This window comes from Cricetulus griseus, chromosome 8 (genome assembly GCF_003668045.3).
Source record: "Cricetulus griseus strain 17A/GY chromosome 8, alternate assembly CriGri-PICRH-1.0, whole genome shotgun sequence".
In the NCBI taxonomy this organism is placed as follows: Eukaryota; Metazoa; Chordata; class Mammalia; order Rodentia; family Cricetidae; genus Cricetulus; species Cricetulus griseus.
The window spans coordinates 58,395,283-58,417,568 of NC_048601.1; the positions used below are offsets into that span (position 1 = coordinate 58,395,283).

Here is a 22,286-nt window from a genome sequence, read left to right on the forward strand (position 1 = left end):
GTGGTGGAGGCAAGCATGGCATTTAGATCAAAGCTAAAATGCGACAGCCTGCTTGGCCCACTGTCCTCCCAGATAGAGTAAGAACTCAGGGTAAGAGATCCAGATAGATCTCAGGACAGAGCGCCTTCCTAATTCTCTGTGTGATCCTGAGACACCATACACGCTCAGTTCCCTTGGCCATCCATGATCCAAATGTAATGGTGCCAATCAATTGTTTCTTCTTTTAGAAGACCACAGTAAAAGAAAATTATGAATAGTATTGATGAATCACATTTCATACCACCTCAACCCAGGATCTTTGAAAACACCCATGCTGCATGCTCCAGTGCTCTGGGCACACAGAACGAGAGAAGCCAGCACCCAGCAAAGGGTGCAGGGTTGTCTTCTCCCAAAAAGCACTATAGTAGCTACTGAAATGCCAGAGACAGAGAAATCACAGAAAACACACAGGGATGGTAAAGTAGGGAGACAGAACAATGTAGCCACCCCAGTAAAGAAACAGAATACCCAATTTCAGTGATAAATTACAGAGCACAATAAAAGTGGTATCCCTGCCAGTGCAGCATGGTATAAAACCTTAATGTGTCTATATATGTTCTTCAAAAAATAAGTTCTCTCTTGAAGGGACAGGGAAGAAGGCAAGAGGGGAAAAGTCCACAAAACTCATCGTCAAGTCCCCAAGATATTGCTAGAAGGTTTTGAGTATCATATGCCATCTCCTGTGTTCTTAGACCCCAAATGCCCGTGGCCACAACAAAGATGGGGAGAAAGGCCACAGGAAACACAGGGAAACCTCAGCTTCTGGTGAACACAGCAGGGGGTAGATGAAAAACAACTACTTTAAAGCCAACCAATAAGAGTACTCCAGCAGCCACTACAAGGTTGGGCCTGCCCAACTCACTGTCCCTGCTAGAGTTATTCCAGCCATGGGTCAAGAGGGAGAATCTAGGTCCTGCTGAGACCCTGTTGGCCTTGCTAAGGCAGCAGCAGGTCTCAAGGACAGAGGCAGCTGGCCTTCAATTTGAGATACCTGGTCAGCGAAAGAAAACTCAAATCAAAACATGCTGGATGCTGGATGTGTACCCCAAACCAGTCCTGTGCTTTCCAGGCCAATGCAAATGCTTCTTTGTAGCATGAAATTAAGTTGGTGGCAAGCCCGTTTTCCCACTTGCATCCTGACAGTGTCAGTGAGTGCAGCTTGGATTTTAGTTTCAAAAGGAACTTTCACATAAAAATATGCAAGTGCTTTCATTGACACATTTCTGTTCATGTACAATGTCAAAGTCTTAATGGCTGAGATTCACACCATTTGCCCCTCGCCCCCAATCAACCTTAATAGAAAGGCTTTAAGAAAACAAAAGCCACCCTCAAGACTAGCTCTTGGCTGACATGCTGGTGATCAGTGAAGGAGAGACTGGGGTGGGAATTAGCTGCCCTAGGCTGAACTTGCAGGTCCCCCCAAAGCTACAGTTTTGGTCAGAAAAAAGCCTGCCTATTATACTGGCTCTGTCTGTCTCAAACTTCCGAAGCCAGGCCTGACCTTGGCAGTTAGCCTGTCACAAGTGCTTTAAAAATACAGAGATCTGCCACACATAGATGCAAGGACCAGACAGACGAACAGGGCAAAGGTCAAATAATTACTGCTTTATGTTGGGACAGTACACTTCATATTTCAACCAAAAGATAAAAAATAAAAAAATAAAGAAAAGAAAAAAAAGCAGTTTAACTCAAAGGTGAAACAATTAAACACAGAAAGTAAAGGCATCTCTCAGACGCCTTCTAAGGGAAAGAAACAAGTGCACAGTTTTCTTCCCCACCCACCCTGTGCAGCCCACAACTTCTCCCGTAGTCTTGACTTTCTGAAGTCTTGGATGCAGTGAGCAGACACGATGCCCTCAGGGTCTGTCTGGTGGGGACTGAAGGGGACCCTCAAGGCACAGCTGTATCTTCTTGACAAAGGACAGACCTGGCCAGCTCCTTGAACCTCTGCTCAGATTGGGGAAGGGGCTTTACAAATGCAAATGGATCCAAGCTGTGTTTTTGGGCTAATTTTCAGCTGGTATTGGGGTAACACTCCAACAAGGGGGCGGGAGGCAAAAACAGGGCTTCGGGATCATTAAGGAGCCCATGACTTCCACAGACCAGGGAGTGGCCTTGTGTGGTCAGGACTGCTCTCTCTGCCAGGGTCTGTTTGCATCTGAGGAGAGCTACGTGACTGTAGCCACCTGCTGCCAAGTTGGCCACGGAGCCTTTAGGTGGCACCTGAGGATCTCAGGAATGTTCCACTACTCCATGACACAGGCTCGGCTCTGAGCAGGGCAGATTTTACAAATGGTTCAGATTCAATGAAAAAGATTCATCAGAGGCTGAAAACACCCAGACCTCAAAATACAAATGCAAAAATAGTCAGGGGAATAAACTAATTTTGTAGACAGCTACATACAAAGTTTCTAGAACATCTATAAAAGCAGTCATAAGAATTTATATTCCATTACATTAGTTTATATAAAATGAATAAATAGTATTTATAGGTTTTGTGTGTCTTATGTACATACACATGTGCTCTGGTTTAGCTTAAATAAAAATGCCACAAGGGAAAAAAAATCATCCTTTTAAGCCATCAACCCAGAAGTCTCCAGAAGGAAGCTTCCAGATGTGTTCAAAAATAACTCAACAGGAGGGTTTTGGTGGCAGGGGAACCCTCCTGTTTACTTGCCACAGAGAATAAATGTGGCCTCTTTCTCTCAGAGACAGTGGCTACTAGCTCAGCCAGTGCCAAAACTCAGTTATTGCTGGGAGTCCAACAGGAAAACAGGTTGGAGTGGGACCGTGGGGACAAAGAAGCATAATCACTTTTGTTATGTGGGCAATGGGCTCTCATCTATCTCTGAGGTAGGACAATGTTCCAGAGACAAGTAGCATCAACAAACTCGGGGCGTGGGGGTGCCTTGAGACACAGCACACAGCCAGGCCCCCAGAACAGCACGCAGGGGGCACGCTGCTCTCCTGAGCTGCCAAGTCCCCGCTCTTAAGCGGGGACACTGTGGCATTGCGGCTGGGCCGCAGCAGGGCTTGCTGGAGGTATTCCTGGCTTCTCAGTGCTCTTCAGTTTTGCTTTCAAAGCTTCCTTTGGGGTTTCTGAAATTGAGTTCCCTTTGAGAAGTTTGTTTGCTTCGGTTTCTTATGTGCCAGACAAAGCTTGAACTTCTCTCTTGGGCAAGTACCATCATGAGCCGGAAAACTAAGAAAGACCTTGCCAGCTGCAGGAGGACGGCGCACAGGGGGCTGCTGAGAGGTGACACTTGCTTAGGGCTAGGATTCTTGGGTGCTTCCGGTTGACTGGAATGTACGGTCTCTCAGCGTCGACATGGATGGACAGAGAAGCTATTGACCGCACTCAGAACCGCAGCCTATGTGCTTTCTGCAGAATGGACAGAGCTGATTTTGGTCAAGGTGGTACGTGAGGTTTGCGTGCAAGGGCGTCTGGGCAGGTCTGGTACACTACCTAACCAGGTGTGGTGGAGAGGACCCTTGGGCTCTCTCCTATAGCCCAAGACCTGTCTTGTGCCCGTCCTGGAGCTTGGCTCTCTTGACGCTGGCACTGGAGTAGCCCTCGTCACTGCCCAGGCTCTGCATGCTGCCTCGCTCATCAGAGTCACTCACACTGCTGCTCCAGCCCAGCTCGCCTGTGAGGTAGTCTGTGCTCTCAACGTCTACATCCCCGTCCACGTCCACATCCAGCTCTTCTGCAGGGGATGAGACACATGGGTGAGATCTGCTGTAGAGCTCTTGGTACACCTGAGTTTCCCACATTCCTTCTTGGGCATGGCTATCTACCTCTTGCAGAGGGGGCTACACGGGTCCTGTTGCTCGGCTCCTGAAGGCCTGAGCCCTGTCTTTTTTTTTTTTATAATTTTTATTGCATTTTTATTTAGTGTGTGCATGTGTGTGCACAAGCAGAGGTTAGAGAACAACTTTCAGGAGTTGGTTCTCTCCTTCTACCATTAGTCCCAGGGATCAAACTCAGGCTTAGTGACAGGTACCTTTACCCACTGAACCACCTTGACAGCCCCTATGAGCCCTGTCTTATCTGCTCTGTGATTAGCTCTGTTGCCTGAAGCCCCGTTAGCAGGTGTAACTCACCCCTGTCTGAGTCAGAGTGCTCTGAGGACACCACAGAGCCCACGCTGTCCATCCGAGGCCTCTCAGCACCCAGCTTCTCCAGCTGCCGCTTCAGGTACCGCTGTTCCCGCTGAAGCTGGTCTATTTGGTTGACAGCTTTTCTGTCACAATCTTCAAGTTTCTGCAAGTCAAAGAGTGGTTGTTGAAGTCCATGGCGTGTGTTGTACATCAGTAAAGAACCTATACCTGCTCTACCAGGAGACAGGTGGCATGTCTCTCGTCAAGCTGTTCTTCTAGACTTGGAGTTGGCTGGCCAGTTACTGTGGGCTTTGTTTAACTTCTGCATGTACTGTGGGGCTGGCCTGTCACACAGACACAGGGACAGTTCGACAGTTTGAATCTTACAGCCCTTAACCTTGGTAACCCAAAATACTACAGACCCTGACTTGGTCTCCATATCTACAGCAACCCTCTGAACACCTCTCAGAACTGGAAAGCCACACAGCATGTGAGCTATGAAACACTTCTATTTAAAAAGACGTTTATCCCAGCATAGTCCCAATGACAAAGCAAATTCTCATGTCATGGCAAACCCCAATTAACTTCTGATGCTAGCGGAAATGAGAGCCCTTTTAAAGTCCTGACTCCGAATTGTCCAACAGAAGCTTCTGGAAGCGCAATTCCACAGATGACTTATTCTTACAAATCTGTCCCAAGCTCCTCACATTTGCAGTTAATTAATGAAGAGTGTGTAATTGTAGCTGTTTTGCTTCCAACTGAAGCTCTCTCTCAGAGCTGTCTTGTATGCAGGCTGCTAACGGTTAATAAACTGGTATTTGTCTAAGCAAGCTATGGCTAAATGGTGATACTGGCTGTGGCTCAGTAGTGCACAGAGAGTCAGCACAGACAGACTTGTCATGAGGTTCCTAGGTTCCCTCGTGGAGCTACAGGATAATTCTGGAGACATCCAGCCACCACACAGGACACTGACAAATGTGCACCATGCCAGTCAGTGAGTCAGGGGCCCTGTGACAAGAAAGGGTCAGCAAAGGGAAGGGCAAGTACGATGGCCCTGGTCCCAGAACATGACAAGACAAGGAACAGACAGGACTGCAGTGGGCTGCTGCAGAGGCAGGAGAGACCTGGTGACAGCTCAACCAGAGTCCCTGAGGCATTTAGAATAATGAGTGCAGATGAACTACAGCAGGTTTGCTTCTTAGGGTGCAGCAGGTGTGTGTGTGGGGGGGTACAGAGCATGTAGGAGACTGTGGGGTCTCTTTCAGTTGATAGTGGTAGGTGCAAATGGGCACAGGTCAGGCTGTCAAACACTGTGGTCTCGGTCATGGTGGGGATACCAGTGGCTTGAGGCGCCAGGGCCTGAATTTCTTTTCTTTTTTTTTTAATCTATTTCTTTTAATTCTTTTTTTTTTTAAAAGATTTATTTATTTATCATGTATACAGTGCATGCCAGAAGAGGGCACCAGATCACATTACAGATGGTTGTGAGCCACCATGTGGTTGCTGGGAATTGAACTCAGGACCTCTGGAAGAGCAGTCAGTGCTCTTAACCCCTGAGCCATCTCTCCAGCCCATGAATTTCTGACTGGACCTTCTAACTGGGTTTTAGATGATGGGGAGACAGGTGAGGTGGGAGGAGCCCAGAGACCATACTAGAAATACACCCTTGTTTGTTCCTCCCAGCAGGGCAAGTCACCTACCTTTATGAGCAATTTGGCTTTTTTCAGCAAACTCAGTGTGGTGTGTCGGCTTGACTCAGGGCCCAGCGGCACCAACCCCTTCAACTTCTCTAGACACAGGCGGAGATGAGCACGCCTGTGAAAACAGAACCATAGCAGCACTTGAGACTTCTACATAGGTTCTGAAGTGTATGACTGCCAGACCCAGCAAAGGCTGGTGCCAGCAATACTGTGTGAGGTCAGGCACCTGCACTGAAACCCAGTGGGAAGCCTTGGAAAGCAGTGCTTCTAGGCAGATTCCAGATGCAATTCTGGGGAGTGGAGCACAAAAGCTGCTTGTATCAGGCACTTTCATCAGCTTCTCCTGAATCAGAAGACGACATGCCCAGGGGAAAATCCTCAGCTTGTGTTTTTCCTCCTAAGTAATCACTGTTTGCACATAGAATTTTTTCCACATATGGGACAAGTGTATCACAGGAAATGCTGACAGATGTGAGACACACTATCCCTCCATCTCAAGTGTACTGGACAAAGGCTAACGTGGAAGAACCACAACCACACACAGATCCTGTGTCACAGAATGACCAGAAGCATAGCAGGGCCCACAACTTTGGATGTTTACAGTCCACTGAAACCTTGGTTTGGACTTCACTCTAAAATGGAACAGATTCCATGAATATGAGAAATGGCCAACTTTCAGGTGTTTGTGCCTTCCTGAGCCATCCTAGCTCACAGGGAATCCTCAGTTCTGGGCTTCTCCATGTGGTTTGGTGTCTGTCTCTCAACCTTTCACTCAGACTCCTTGGGAAGCCTAGCTGAGGCTTACTCACTGACACTATGCACACCGATGACTGCGTCAGCTGTTTCAGTGGACTTTAAGCTTCTTGAAGACAGAGTCCAACTCATCACATCTACACAGAGCTTGGGCCTGGGTAATGCCCATTCCCACACACAGCCAGCTAGACAGAGTGTTTCCAGCTGCTGGGGAACAGGGCAGTGCCTCCTGGGGCAGCACTGGGAAATGAGGCTTGGACCTCATTCGGAGTCCCTTGCCCCAGCTGGATCATGGTGTGCTGAGGGCCTCAAGGAGCACATGTAGCTGACTGATGGAAAGGCCTGGATGCTAGCTGTGGGGGCACAGAAGCTGTGTGTACCATCCTGGTGGTGGATATACTCTGACACAGATTGTGCCATCAGAAGTACTGTGTGAGCAGAGGTAAGATTGGCATTGGCACATGTATGAAAATACCATGGTGAAACATTTATTCACACACTAGAAAATTAATACTAAAGAAACACCATGAGGGCTGGAGATAGTTTAATGATTAAGGGCACTGCTGCTCTTCCAGAGGACATGGGTTTGGTTCTCAGCACCCACGCTGGGCAACTCATAACCAGTGGAAGATCTGATGCCTCCAGTTTCCATAGGCACCTGCACTCACAGGCATATATCCACACACACAGGCACACGAACTCACTCTGTAGACCAGGCTGGCACTGAACTCAGAGATTCACCTGCCTCTGCCTCCCGAGTGCTGGAATTAAAGGTGTGTACCACCACCACCCAGACTGGAACATAATTTTAAAAACTCTAAAAAGAAACTATGAAAAACAAGACACTAGTGACTTGCTTGCACTAGTAACAATAGAGTGACATGTCTTGCTTGCACTAATTTGCCTCTCCCTCTAAAGCCTTCAGACTAATTATATACAGTTGCTTACCAGCCTGCAAAGCCTGTAGGGGACAAGCCTGTCACACTGTCCTCCTGTGATGTGGTTACACACAGACACAGACTGGCAGTGTACATATCTGTCACTGTCCCCCTGGGTCATCTTACTGCCCCATTAGATGGTCTTCTATTACCAAGAGTGGTCTTAGTTCCTGTCCTGGCAGGGGAAGGTGGTGCCAAACACTGCTTCTCCAGCCCCCACCCCCACCCCCATCCCCACCCCAAGCCTGTTGTTAGCAGAGCCACACTGCCTTGACCCTAAGTAATGACCTTGGACAGCCTCCTTCTGGCTCTTTAGGAGGAGTGCTATAATCGGCATGGGTAGACAAAAGGCTTGGTCTACAGAAGCATGAGAAGCCATGCTTTCACCTGCAATGCACTGCACTGCAATGGCGGTGCTTACAGTCAGGAGTGGCTGTAACTAGCAGTCCACCACACAGGTCAACCACAACCCTCTCGGTTGGCAAGTACCCCAGGCCCTATATTTAGTACTTTCACCATTCTACATCAGTCAACGGCTACACAAGCTAACATTACTGTAGTGGTGCAGAGCAGAGGTTGCTTTGCCACTTACTCCCCATGTGACTTTGAACAGGCCACCTAACTCCGAGGCCTCTAGCTCCTCAGCTGCAGAATGTGTGACAGAGTCCTACCCTAGAGGGCCACAGAGGCTCTCTAGAGAGGATAGGGCCTGATATGTTGTATACTGCCTCAGCTGGCGTTACTCTTCCAAGCCTAGCTCTTCTACACAAGGGTAACTGCCTTGAGCAAATATGGACAAGCAGGGTGCTGCAGTGTTCCTCCCAACCAACCACCAGCAAGCTCAGGGGCCTCACCAGGCAGGGGCCGAGTGATAAAACACTCAAAAGAAAATGGACATCTTCTGTCCTTGGAATAGCTAGTAAGCAAGCTAACCCTGCAGTGGAAATACAGGCATCGCTTACTGCAAGGATCAACAAAGTGTTTATAAGCTATGAGTGTAACAGGAGGTCCCTCTGAGGTCCTGTGTGTCATCCAGCAGCAGGTCCAGTCAGGAGGGAGGCATGTACCTCACTTTCCAGACTGCAGGCTCTGGTTTTCTCCCTCCACACCTATTCCAAAGATCATCGCAAAGCAAGACCTTGCTGGAGAACCATGTGGGACACCTGGAGAGCTTAAAACCCCTCCCATAGCATGGGAAAGGTACCACAGTTAGGAGTGAAGTTAAAATAATTTGGGGAGGATTAATGGGAAGAAAACTATCAAATATTGCTGAAGGACAGGAAAATCTGAGTGAATGGAAAAATCCACACATTCCTGGCGATGACCCCTCAAAGCAAAAATGGCAGCATTCCTCAAATTTAATCCAAGTCCACAAAAAACAAAATCCCAACCATTTTCATTTAATGCTGGAAAATTAGCCTAAACTTCACCCAGAAGAATACGTGTGTGAGTCTGCCTGCATTTTGGAAAAAGAATGAGGAGGAATGCGCTGCACAGATAGATACTGAACCGTTGGAAAGCTGTGATGACTAAAAGCAGCATTGGCATTACAGACACACAGCAAGCCAGCAGAACAGACTCTCAAGAAAAAAGAACTGAATTTAGTCAACAAGGGCACAGTGCTGCAGACCCTGGAATGAGTGTGCACAATCTAGCCTGGGAGTGAGCAGGTCACCAGCAAAACAAACCCCAACAGACTGAAGATCTAAGTGTAAAACACACAGGCTGCACAGTGCTGGTAGTTTTGCTCAGTCTTGAAGGATGGAAAACCAAACAGTCATGTGAAAGAGAAATGCCCCAGAGCTAGTGGTGTCTCCCAGGCTGGTACCTTGAATACCGAGGAACAGACTCAGTGTGAAGACTAACAGTGCAGACAGGAGCGGCAGCCTCCAGTGTCCGCCCTGAGCGCCCTGATTTAGGAGCTGTCAAGCTTCTGGTTGAGTGTCAGTATCTCTTTTGTGGAGACTAACTTTTAAGTATGAGCCCTACAGCATGTTGAGCACTTGCTGGTCAAGGGACAGACACCTAACCAGGTTCAAGGTAGCCTCTGCTTGGCTCCTTCACCCTTTATTCCTTAAAGAGTTTCTCAGGAGCTTCCTGGGCACTGGGGCAATGCTGGAAAAGTGCAAGTCCCTGCCTCTGAGCCATTCAAAAAGTGTCTGAATAGGCTCCCTTTGTCCTCTTCCTCACCCACAAGCCCCCCAGAACGCCCCACATGTGGTCTGTGATAATCTGCTTTCCTCTAACTGGGTCACATTCACTCTCACTAACTCACACTGAACTTTCTATGTGACCAGCTCACTACTAAGACAAAAAGATGTCAAGATTTCTGCTTCTCATCAAGCACTGGACCCCAGAGATCATATTGTGCCTGTCGGTGCTGACAGGAATTCCCCAGAGTACGATGCACTTGCCCTTACTTAGTGCTGGTTTTTCATTAGAAGGTGCCTGTCCAAAAAGGAGAGGTGGGCCTTCGGTGCTTGGTTCCCACCCCGGTGTGTGCACAGACAATAGCACAGAGCCCTTCAGGGTCACCAGATGTGCACAAGCTGTACTGTATGGAGTCAGAAGAACCAACTCTTACTACGGAATTAAAGCCTTCTTGAAAGTGAGTAGGGGTCTCAACTGATTGTGTTGAGAACAAAGCCTTGCTGAACTAAATGGAACTCTTGGGTGAAGATTACAAGTCATGATTAAGGGAAGCTGTATTTTCCTCCTTTTCTTCTACAGCGATGTCTTCATCAACTGCTGTAGTGGTGCATCACTCATGTGGCTCAAGCCCTGGAAGAATTCTTATCACCCTGCTGGTAAATCTTTGTAGAAATACGAAGGCAGCAACACACCCAGTGAAGTGCAGAAACAAGAGGACCGCAGCTCAGGAGAAGACGTGGACTGTCTCTTTACTAACCTGGGAACTATGCAGCTGTGCCGCCTTACGATTTCCTTCCCAGGGTTTGATTTTAATATAAAATATATTCCAGTGAGTACCTGCTAGCTCTGTCTCACCCTGTGACTGTTAATTCTGGCAATAAAGTCAGAGCCCCAGACAGGGGGCTGGAAGTTGGAGAAGCAGACAACACAGGCCTCTTCTTCCAGCCTCCAAAGGCAGATGGCACCAGAGGAAAGCACTGGAGAGAAGGTTCTAGTGGCATGCTGTCAGCACAGACTGCATCTGGACACTGATCCCTGTAGTGGATGGATAACCTCTGACTGTCTCCACTCCATGTGCCAAGTCAAGAACTGATTATGATATCTTAGAATAAAATCTGAATGTGGTCAAGGGTGTGCAGAAGCAGTGAGAGAGGCACGATGCACACCACACCCAGGTCCAGTGCACACCACACCCAGGTCCAGTGTACACCATGCCCAAGTCCAGCATACACCATGTCTGACCCTTTTGATATAAAGAATATGGCCATTTGAAAAGTCAGAAACCTAGGGAAACAGTTCTAGAGACCTACAATTATCAGAACAGTCTCCAGAAAAACTACTGGAATGGTCTCTCATGCCAGGCTAGGCATCACTAAAATTCTATTGGGCAAATAAAGATCATAGCACAGATCAAGGATGCTAATCCTCACAGAGCACACACATAAATCTTTAGTCACAGGGTTAGATGACCCTAACCCTGGTAAAGCCCACCACCTGTATCATCCCAGAAAACATGGGTGTCTGCTATTGAAGGAGAAGCCAGAGCTTTCTTCTGGGCAGCCCCTGCTGTGGCACTGACTCCTGATCCCGTCACTACGGCTGGTGTGTTAGCAGCCCCATCACCACAGGGCTTCCTGAAAGACACTTACACCAGGGCAGTTCCCAGACAAGAGACAGCAGAACCCACACACGGCATGCAATGAGAGAAGGGAAGGATTCCTGTGTTCTGAAGATCACCAACCTGTTAGCCACAGGAACCTACAGCACCCAAAATTACACAACCCCCTACTTTTTTTTTCAAGAAATGTGTAAGATTTATGGGGAAATGCTACAAAGCTTTGCTTAGACACAGAAAAGAGGTCTGAGTAAATTAAGAAACACATCGAGTCCTGGATGGAAAGATTTAGCAGCATATACTCTTTTGTTTTTGTTTTATTTTGTTTTTGAGATGGTTTCTCTGTGAAACCCTGGCTGTCCTAGAACTGGTCTCAAACTTAGAGATCCACCTGTCTCTGCCTCCTGTGTGGGGATTAAAGGCCTGAGCCACCACCACCTGGCTTAGCATATACTCTTAAAGGCTAATTATATTGGAATTATGCAGTTTCAACTTTTGAAATCCTAACAATTTGGGAGATGAGGGATTGGAGGACTGATTAAAAAAAAATTGGAACTGGGCTCTGTAACAGGCTACCACAATTCCAATACATGAAGGCTGAGGAAGGAAGACCCCCCAACTTCAAGGTCATCTTGGGCACATGGTTATTCATTGCAAACCTGAGGCCTGCCTGGTCAACCACAGCAAATCTGAGACCATCCTGGATGAGGCCTGCCTGGGCTACAGTAGTGAAGCCCTGTCTCAAAAAAGGGAAGAAATTTGTCATAAAAACCATGGCCATGGAGGCTGGAGAGAAGGCTCAATGGTTAAGAGCACTGGCTGCTCTTCTAAAAGGACCCGGATTTGGTTCCCAGCACTCACACAGTAGCTCAGCACAAGCGTCCATAACGCAGTTCCAGGGGATCTAACAGCCTTTTGTGAATGCTGTGGGCACCAGGCATACACATGATGCACATACATACTCATGGGTAAAATACCCAAACACATAAACTAAAATAAATAAGTCTATAAAACCAAACAACAGCAAAAAACCTTGGAGGGAAGCAGGAGTTAAGTATATACAGGGCAAGAGCCATCAGTGAACACTGGTTTCCTGATAGTAAATGATAAACTAGACGGTTACATGACAGATGTGTCTTTCATGCACACCCTTTATCCTGTGAAACTGTAGGCACTCAACAAACACTGTCACCATTCAACACATCTTTCTTTCTTCTTATGGATGCCAGGTATTTAACTGTTGAGCCCCAACCTGGGGTAAGGCTTGTTCTGAATGTCTAAGGGGCCACGGAAACCCACGTGTATCCAACTCTACAATACCAAAGTGTGTGGGGGATCAAGAGCCCTCACCATCTTTTTATGTGATATATATATATATATATTATATATATATATAATATATATATATATAATAATGTGTGTGTATGTACAAGTACTGATGTGTGTTTGGTAACCAAGGATGTCAGATCCCCTGAAACTGGAGTTACAGACAGCTGTGAGCAGCCTGTATGTGCTGGGAATGGAATCCCAGTACTCTGCAAGAGAGCCAGTGATCTTGACCACTGCACCATCTTTATACACACACACACACACACACACACACACACACACACACACACCCCTACACCTACCTACGTGGATTGGGGAGTGTAACCCTGTTAGGAGGTGATTGCTGGGCTCTAGCCCAGCACAGCATAAATTGGGTGTGGCACCGTACTCCTGTAATCCCAGCACTCCAGCGGGAGAATCAGAAGTTCAAGGTCATCCTTGGCTACACAGTAAATACAAAGCCACCCTGGGATGTGTGTGACCCCTCTCAAAAAAAGGGGGTGGGGAAAGAGGCTCAAGCATACTAGGAGCCAAGAGGGAGGTTTTCTTAAGAGTCAGCTATGAAAGCCAGGTGGCCATAAAAGTAGCTGTAGACCCAAACTCAAGAATTTAAGCCAAAAAAAAAAAAAAAAAAAAAAAGAAGAAGAATTTCTTAAGCCATGCACACTAACAAGGGAGAGGGAAAAGGGTAAGAAAACTGTAACCTCTTCCCCTGGGTTGCAGTAAACAAGGTTTGGCTAAATTAAGTGATGGAAGTCTTATTTCCTTCCCTTCCAGACCACATACTCTAAAGCAGGCAAAGACTTATTATGACACTGGAAGACTCAATTCCAAAAGGAACAGGAAGCAGGAGAGTGGAAACGACAAGCACAAGCTGAAGGGCACAGGGAAGCAATCTGAGGTCTATGCAGCCAGTGCTGACTTCAAATCACAGACACAGACACAGACACAGACACAGACACAGACACAGACACAGACACAGACCCACAGACACAGACCCACAGACACAGACACAGACACAGACCCACAGACACAGACACAGACCCACAGACACAGACCCACAGACACAGACCCACAGACACAGACACAGACCCACAGACACAGACCCACAGACACAGACCCACAGACACAGACACAGACACAGACACAGACACACACAGACACAGACCCCACACACACAGACCCCCCCCCACACACACACACACACACACTGACGTTGTATAATGCTCTCACAGAGGAAAAAGGCATAGAATCCGGGAAGGCCTGGGCTGCAATCTGTTTTTCCTTTGCAGTTCTGGGATGGAACCCAAGGCTGTGCATGCCAGGCATGCACTCCGCTATTTAGCCCTGGCCCAAAGGGCAGAAACTGGATAATACAAATAAATGTCTACACAAAAGGTCTCAAAGGAGGGTAACTGGAGGCAGAGACAGCCTGTTTTACCTAGATTCTACAGATGCAGACATTAGAGAATCTCTAAGGAAAGGGAGGCCACAGCTACCACCTTCTACCCGAAGACAATCCTGAGTTTATAGCCCCCGATGAGGGAACCCTCAAAGCACTCAGACTTAGAGCACAGCCAGGGAGCCATGATCAGTGGGGAGGCCCACACACCGTCACACTCGAAACCCTGCAAGGGAACAGAGCTGATGGTTTGGTTTCCTTCCCAGCTCCTGCCTGTCTCGTAAGGGTCTGGTCTGTCTTTTCCTGGGTGAAACTTAAACACAATTCTGGCCTGACTTTCAGAGTGTGGGTCCCCTAAAAGGGTTTGCCGGAAATAGGGCCATCATCAGAGCAGATCTCCCTGTTCACACAGTCATGAGAGGCCTTTCCACTTGGGTGGGTAGCCTGCATTTCAAGTGGATGGATGCTTGGTTGTTCCACGTGCGAGTTACCTGGGGGACTTTTGAATAAGTCTGGTGCAGAGCCCCAGCCCAAAGCAATTAAATCTGATTCACTACATGAGGGCTGGCATTGCCTGTTTGTATAAAGCTCTTCAAAGAATTAGTATTGTTTCTCAGTATAGTAGAGGCCTGTGGTTATGTTTACCTTTTTTTTTTTTTTTAAATAAGTCTTTAATGCTGGGTGGGGTGGTTTTTAATCCCTGCACCCGGGAGGCAGAGGCAAATGGATCTCTGAGTTCTTGGCTAGCCTGGTCTACAGAACAAGTTCCAGGACAGCCAGGGCTATACAGAGAAACCCTGTCTTGAAAAACAAAACAAACAAAACCAACTAAACAAAAAAGGGAAATTTGCTTTAAGTACCTCATGGAGAAGGGAGGTTTTAAGTGTAGGGACCTGGAGGCTGGGTGGACACACAGAAAATGCATTTGTTTTACTTTTTTTGTGATGTTAAAATTTTTTCCCATTAAAATTTTATTTTACAGAATAAGTAGAAATAAACAGCTGCCCTCTGCCCCAGAAAACACGTGTGTGAGTGCGTATATAAGGCATTTGACATATTTTTAAAAAATAGTTAAAAGTTTTGCCAGTGCAACAGCTGAGAACTACTAAGCAACATCACTAGTCTGAGACTAGAGGTTCCGTTAGGAGCAAGCAGCCGTCAGGAGTCAGGCTGGGCTGGGGGCAAGGTAAGGCACAGAGAGGGACAGGCCCCCTCCAGCAAGAAACAGTGCCCAGACCTCCAGTCATCATCTTCCCCATTTCCCATATGCACAGCTGCCTGAATTGAGACTCTCCATTCGCAAGTTAACTACAGGCATGTGTGCATGTGCACACACACTGCACATATTCATGTACGTGTGACTAAGGCATAGGATTAAGCATACCCAAGCTCATGCATCTCTCACTCCCCGTGGGAGTCCTCTGAAGGCGTTCATTCCCAGGAGTGCACGGGGTGGGGGAGGGGGAAGGGAAGGGCAGTGAGCTCTTCATCCACCAGGTAATGCAGGCACACCACAGGTTAGAGGGCCCGAGTGAGCTCCTAACTCAGGGATCACCATTGGGCATGGAGGTGGGAGGATTCAAAACCGTGATGAGTAACACATGCATCAGACTCAAGATCCCCCACTCACCTGTTCTTCTCCATCTCATTGTGAGTTGATCTGAAAGAGGAGCAAGAAAATAAGATTACTTTTGTCTTTCAAAATATCAATTATCCTTGTCTTTCCCCCCTTCAATTATCTTTGTGTTAAAGAGCAACTTCAAGCTGGGCATGGTAGCTCCTGCCTTTAATCCCAGCACTTGGGAGGCAGAGGCAGGTGGATCTCTGTGAGTTCGAGACTAGACTGATCTGTATTGTGAGTTTCTAGGACAACCAGACTTACATGATGAGACCCTTTTTCACACACACACAAAAAAGTAAGTCTCTTAAAGACCAACATAACTGAACTTGTGTGTGTGTGTGTGTGTGTGTGTGTGTGTGTGTGTGTGTGTGTGTGTGTGTGGTGTAAGTCAGTTAATGTTAGTGTCTTTTTAGTACTGCTCTCCATCTTACTTGATGAGACAGGGCTCTCAAAGAACCTGGAGTTCCACTTTGGCTAGACTGGGACAGAGACCTAGGGCTCTGTTCCCATCCCCACTGTGCTGGGGTCAGAGATGTCTGCTCCCAAGCCTGAGATGTTTGTGAATGTCGGGTGCCTCATCATGTAGCAGCAAGCACATTACCTATACAGCTATCTCCTTAACCCCTATTTTAACTTTTTTTCTACAAAGTAGTAGAGAGAAGGTAGATGAGGGTGATACCCTGGGTTCTTCTAAAGGAGTCTACTTGGGGAGTCAGACAATTAAAAGTCTCTAAAATACAGTCCAAGGGACTAGAGAGATGGCTCAGTGATTAAGAACATTTAGTGTTCTTGCAGAGGAGTCGGGTTCAATTCCTACCACCGACATGGCAGCTCACAATTGTAATTCCAGTTCTCCAGGGGATCTGATCTCTTCTTTGACCTCTGTAGATACTAGCTACATACATGATGCACATGACACACATGCATACAAAGCACTCATATGCACAAAAATTTAAATCTAAATAAATTCAGTTCAGGAAACTCCAGTGACTTATTAAGAGGCATGCAGTCCTTTAGAAGGAGGAAGAGGGTCACTTACAAAATGCGTTGTACAGTGTGGTATGTCCTGGAGTTGCATAAGACTACAAAGCCTTCTTTATGTTATCTGTAAAGTCATGGGGGTGGCCCCATACCCCCGTCCTACCTCCTAAGGGCAGCATATACTAAAACACGATGCTGTTTGGTTACAAAACCCAATTTTAACTGGCAAAATAACTCATCCCCAATTCAGCTCCCTGAATTAAATGCCTCATACACAACCTCTGGAAAGCGGCTGCAGCCCCACAGCAGTGAGATAAAGCAGGGGTTTGTAAATTCAACATGAAGGCAATGTCTAGTAAAAGCAGGAGTTGGAATGAAAAAAAAAAAAAAAAAGGCTAGCTTTGCCCTCCATGCTGCTGTAGATGTAGCAATTTTACTATCTCGTCCTTGGTTAACCCCTCTGTTAAACAGGAATAAAATAATTGCTGATAATCTACTAAACAAGTGGGGATCAATGAGGAGGCAACTATAAAAGTGACTGGCAAGGCTTGGATGAAAGGCATGCTGGATGAGAAACCCATGATTAGTGTTTATAGCTGACGTTGAGGACTAGGCCTTGCCTTGGACTTCAGGACAGGGTTCCACGGTCATGAGAGTCAACATGATTCTTTCTCATGCAGCTTCTCTAGGACAAGGCATAAATGTGAGGAAGTCCAGCTTTGGATATGGACTGAATCTGGACCTGGCTCTGGTGGTGAGCCCAGGAGGTAAAGCCTCATGGCAGCCATGGCAAATGCTCAACCATGTATGGCATCATTGGCACCACAGCCAAGATCACTCACAGCACAGATCAGGGATAGTGTGTCTTCGTTGTCTTCAAACAGGAAATCTCTAGTCCAGCATTTAAATTTCTCTTCTAGGGATTGGTGAGAAGGCTCAGATAAAGGTGCTTGCCACAACACCTGATGACCTGGGTTTGATAGCCAGGACCCACCTAGTGGTGGGAGAGAACCAACTTCTGAAAGTTGTCCTCTGACCTGCACAGGCCAACCATGGCATACATGCACCTATACACATACACACAAATAAATAAATAATGTGATTAAAACAAATTTTTCTTCAATAAGGCCCTGGAAGATTAATTTCTATTAATGAGGAGAAACAAATGAGAAAATAATGATGGCATTTAAAGTTTTGTTTCTAGGACCTCCAAATCAGTTTTCTGTTGGTTCCCTGGGTTCTCCATCAGTCTGATTTATGTCTCTCAGGGGCTGGCAGGGACCCTCTGCTAACAAAAATCTGGCCTGAACCACAAACACGTGGCTTCAAACACGTGGCGTATTACCTCTAACTGGGAATTCTAAGTTCAAAGTCTGAGAGGTAATGGATAAAAGTGGATGACTAGAGCTGGTTAAGCCTTCCCTGTTTAACTACAGAGAAGGAGTGCCCCCACCCTGTCCCTGAAGGTTGGGAGGAGAAAGAGCGCCTGGGGTACTCTTAGCAATAAATTCTATATTCTTTGAAGAGCTACAGACAGACAGACTGACGATTTGTATCTACATAAAATCATTCTGAATCCCCAGGACAAACTTTATCTACAAATTCTGCAGGAAGGGTAACTCTTTGCAATTTTTGACTCAAGTTTTAGAAATGACAGGTTTTACTTGATTACTTAAGAGTGTTGAACACATGGTGCCCTTTAAAGGGGGACAGCCATCTAAAAGGTGTAACCAAAATGTGCTTGGCTTGGGTGAACACCTAGACTTTAATTAAGGCACCAGAGAATGCACGGATACTGTCTGTGTCAAACCATGTTCCATGCAATCATTGGGGACCTGAGGACTCTGGAACGGCCGTAAGGTCAATCCTTCCCTTTAACAGCACCCCTAATAAAAAGATAACTCAGCCAATGCAGTATGTCAGAGAGGCTCCTCGTGTTAGGTTGGCTCCACAGCCACTCCTTATAAAACAGTTCAGTGACCAAGTCCTGGACTTCCTCTTTCACATCAGTGGCAGAGCCTGTTTTACTCATGTTAACGAAATGCACTTCTAAAAACCTTACCACAGGCAGAGGCATGTGTGTGCAGTTCCAATTAAGAAGCTGAGGCAGGAAGAACGTCAGACCCAGGAGTCTGGGCTAGCCTGGGCAACAGGACTACCTTTACTTTTTTTTTTTTTTCAGTGCTAGGGACTGAACCCAGGGCCTTACATGCTAGACAAGCACTCTACCACTGATGCCACGAGAGATGTTTTTCTTTAAAAAACAACAGCAAACAAAAACAAGAAAAACAAAGCTCTTAATTTCAATTCTAAATAATAACTAAGTGATTTTAAAAACCAGTAGGAAAGAAAGATCCTGTCGTTCTAATCCACTGGTTCTCTGGATGATTCCAAAGCAACTAGCAATCACTATGAATGTTGTTATTATTATTATTATTATTATTATTATTATTATTATTAATTTTTTGATAAAAGCAGTTTTAAAACAAATTGCATTTTTCAGTTCCCAGGAGGTTTGAAATAATGGTTGTTTTTTCATTTTTTTATTGTCCAAATTTCCTCAGACTCCACAAACAAAGAGCATAATATTTCAACCTGAACATGAATGTTATTGGCAAAGAGTTCTGTGAATTAGCAGTATCTCCCTGGCACTCGCATTTCAGATTTATGGTCATATGGCCCTGGGCAGAAGGTTGATTCTGGTGACCAGCTACTCTCTGATGGTGCTCTCACTCCCCAGGTGAGAGATGTGCCAACAGCCATGGAAGAGACCATGCCTACATAAAACTACCTGCTCAGACTTTAATCCTGGACTCTGAGGGAGCCTTTCCACACTGACTGCATGACACCCCGTCACTGTTAGTGAAGCACATAGACAGCTACAACAAGTCTATCTCTAAGGACAGAAAGCAAGCCTCTTAACACAACGGTTTTCAGCTTTTCCAAACCTCGGGAACTGTGGCCACTTTCCAGGAGGCTAATGGCAAGAGAAGGACTCTAGTGTTTGACTTAGCATTTCAAGTTCTCACTATACTTTTAAAATCATCCTTCTGGGACCAAGTCACTACACAATGCCTTTCTACTACCCACTCCTCAATACCCCCAGCAATCTTCCTATAAAGCAGGAAAAATAGTGTTAAGGCATTAAAGTCTAAGACTAGCAAGATGGACAATTCCTCCTAATTTAGGAGTGGTATTAATAAAGGCAAACGTGGAATACACTAGCACAGAAACAACAACAACAAGCAACACAGCAAGCCTTTGAAGTCCTATGTGAAACTGTTACAAAATGCAGCAGAGCCCTTTCTGATGCCACTGTTCGACTCATGTCAGTGTGAGCATTCTCCTCAAAGGCTGCAGTGCTCATGTGCAGCGCTACTGACTACCACCGCCAGGCTATGCTAGATGAGAGGACAAGGAAAACCCACCAGGTAATTACCAGGTCAGGTCCACCCCTCCTGTGCCTTAGTCAGGAGCGTGGCCCAGTCTGTGATTCCAACACTAAGGTCTATGGACAGGGTGAACCAAGGACAAGGTGGGTGAGTTTTAGGTGTGAGTGAGAACTTCCCAGGGTTTAGTGGTCTGTACTAAGCCACAGAGGTTACCCTATATGATACTCTATGTGCTTGTGGGAAGTTATTCATGAAGGGGAGGGATTAGGATTCTAAATTGCTGACGAAAATGTCAATGATTTCAGGCATGGCCTAAATTGAATGGCCCTAGTAACACGAACTCCTACCAACTAGTTGGGTTTTGTCTTTGTTTTTTTGAGACAGAGTCTCACTGTGTAGCCATGTAGTCTCACATGTAGCTGGTCTGGAATTCCCAGTGTAGATAAGGCTGGCTTCCAATTCACAGAGATCCACCTGCCTCTGCCTGCTGAGTGCTGGGATCAAGGATGTGCACCATCATGTCCAGCTCCAACTAGTATTTTAAGGGCAAGGAAGAGGATATAGATACAGTAACAGAGGTGAGAGGTCATTGTGGATCAGGGGCTGTGAGTTCCCAGTCATTAGCTAAACACTGCCGTGAAATCCACAGCTTTTGAGGACTAGAAGGTAATCTGTGAGGCTAACAGGAAAAGGCTGACATCCTAATGTTACTTGCACCTTCTCGAAGAAGCTCAATCACTCTGCTCAGCCATCAGAAACAGAGGTTACAACTGGGTTATCAGACAAACTACTGTATTTAATTTACACGTTAAATATAAATTTCTACCACCTGTGTCAGGCCAGACAGCTCGTTTATAAAATCTACACTATGACCAGCAAAATCAACTGATAACATGGTGCATTTTGAATGAAAGGAAACGTGCAAACTCTGTTACTTGTAAAGAAGGCAAAAGTAGTGACCCTGCTGCTATTCCCATGGAGCATGGAGTTTTGCTTTGTTCAGAGAGTGAAAAGTAGAATTAATTTTTAAAAAGGCCATAATGAAATGTAAAACATTTTCTCTTCAGTTTCCTCAACTTAAAAAGAAAAGGCTTTTAGCACCAAGTGTGCATTATCGGACCCTCAACGTATCTGTAGGACTAGAATCCCAGAGTCAACTAACCAGCAGTCTTAGTGTTAGCTACAGAGAAGGGGTACATGGAACAGTTACCTGCTACTGGTGCTGTTTTTCTTGGGCTTGTTCCTCCGTTTGAAGACATCTCTGCCCTTACTACTGTACGGCAACATGGAGGCATATCCATGTTCAGCTTCTAGAAAACCGAGGGGTCCCGTTAATGAATGGGCTCAGAGCATCTGACACCCTGTCCCCGCGTCCGTCCGTCTGTCGGAGTCCGGGGCACCGGCCGGGTGCAGGCAGGCGGAATTCTGAGAACAATGCCTGCTCTTTCCTGGCGTGGACGCCCTCGGTTCGGAGCAGGTGTGGAAGGTTCCAGCTGCTCGCCGCCCCCCGCGCTCGGCTTTTGGGGCGCGGGCCCGGGGGTTGGCGCTCGCGGCCGGCCCGCGCCCCAACCACCCCAGCGGCCGCCCGCCCGGCCCGCAGCCCGCCGTGCACCTCTCTCCCGCCGCTCCAGGTAGTCGGCCGCCTCCAGCAGCAGCTGGATGTTCATCCTGACGGCTGCCGCCATCCTGCACCCGGCGGGCCGCCTCTCCTTGCCCGCGGGTAGCGGGCCGGGAACACCGAGGAGCCGCCGCGCTGGCCAGCCAGAAGGGGCAGCGCTGGGACGGCACGGAGCCCGGATCCCAGCAGCGGCCGCCGAGTGTTTATCCCGACTCGCCGCCGCCCGCCCCCGGCCCCGTCCCTTGACAGGCCCGCGGCAGCGGTGTCCCTCATTGGGTCGCCCGCGGCACAGCCCGCCCCCGGACCGCCGCTATTGGGGAAGTGACCGCGACCCCGCCCCAGAAGCCCGCTCCTCCCGCTGGTTGGCCGTGCTTGACAAGGCCCGGACTCCGCCCCCTACAGCCCATTGGCCACAGGACTCGCAACTCCGCCTCGTGCTCCTGCCTGCCTCCCATTGGCTGATGCCGACGGCCGGGCCCCCATGGGCTCTGCGGTCATTGGGCAACCCCAGTACAGAGACTGCTGCTGCACCCGCGCCTCATTGGCCAAGGCCTCAGAAACCTCCCGGATACGATGACGTCACCACTCTGCCAAGCGGTGGCCCACTTTGGAGCCGCTGATTGGCTACGAGGCAGGAGGGCACGGG

General features: G+C 47.4%; 1 protein-coding gene across 1 annotated transcript; it reads right to left on the reverse strand.

The window, feature by feature from the left end:
* Positions 1-1,624: 1,624 nt before the first annotated feature.
* Positions 1,625-21,901, reverse strand: Mxd1 (MAX dimerization protein 1). Its single transcript, XM_027428604.2, has 6 exons — positions 21,635-21,901; positions 21,233-21,332; positions 15,659-15,688; positions 5,841-5,955; positions 4,144-4,303; positions 1,625-3,746 (listed from the first exon to the last, which is right to left on the reverse strand). The coding sequence occupies exons 1-6, from the start codon at positions 21,705-21,707 to the stop codon at positions 3,544-3,546; spliced, it is 681 nt and encodes a 226-aa protein (XP_027284405.1). The 5' UTR covers positions 21,708-21,901; the 3' UTR covers positions 1,625-3,543.
* Positions 21,902-22,286: the final 385 nt, after the last annotated feature.

What these genes read in the sequence shown, in the direction of transcription:
- Mxd1 (XM_027428604.2), bottom strand. Translation starts at nt 21,707, where the DNA reads ATGGCGGCAGCCGTCAGGATGAACATCCAGCTGCTGCTGGAGGCGGCC. An exon ending in AAAAACAGCACCAGTAGCAG is followed by an intron (nt 15,689 to 21,232) that starts GTAACTGTTCCA and finishes CTCCTCTTTCAG; the next exon opens with ATCAACTCACAATGAGATGG. An exon ending in AAGCCAAATTGCTCATAAAG is followed by an intron (nt 4,304 to 5,840) that starts GTAGGTGACTTG and finishes TTTGACTTGCAG; the next exon opens with AAACTTGAAGATTGTGACAG.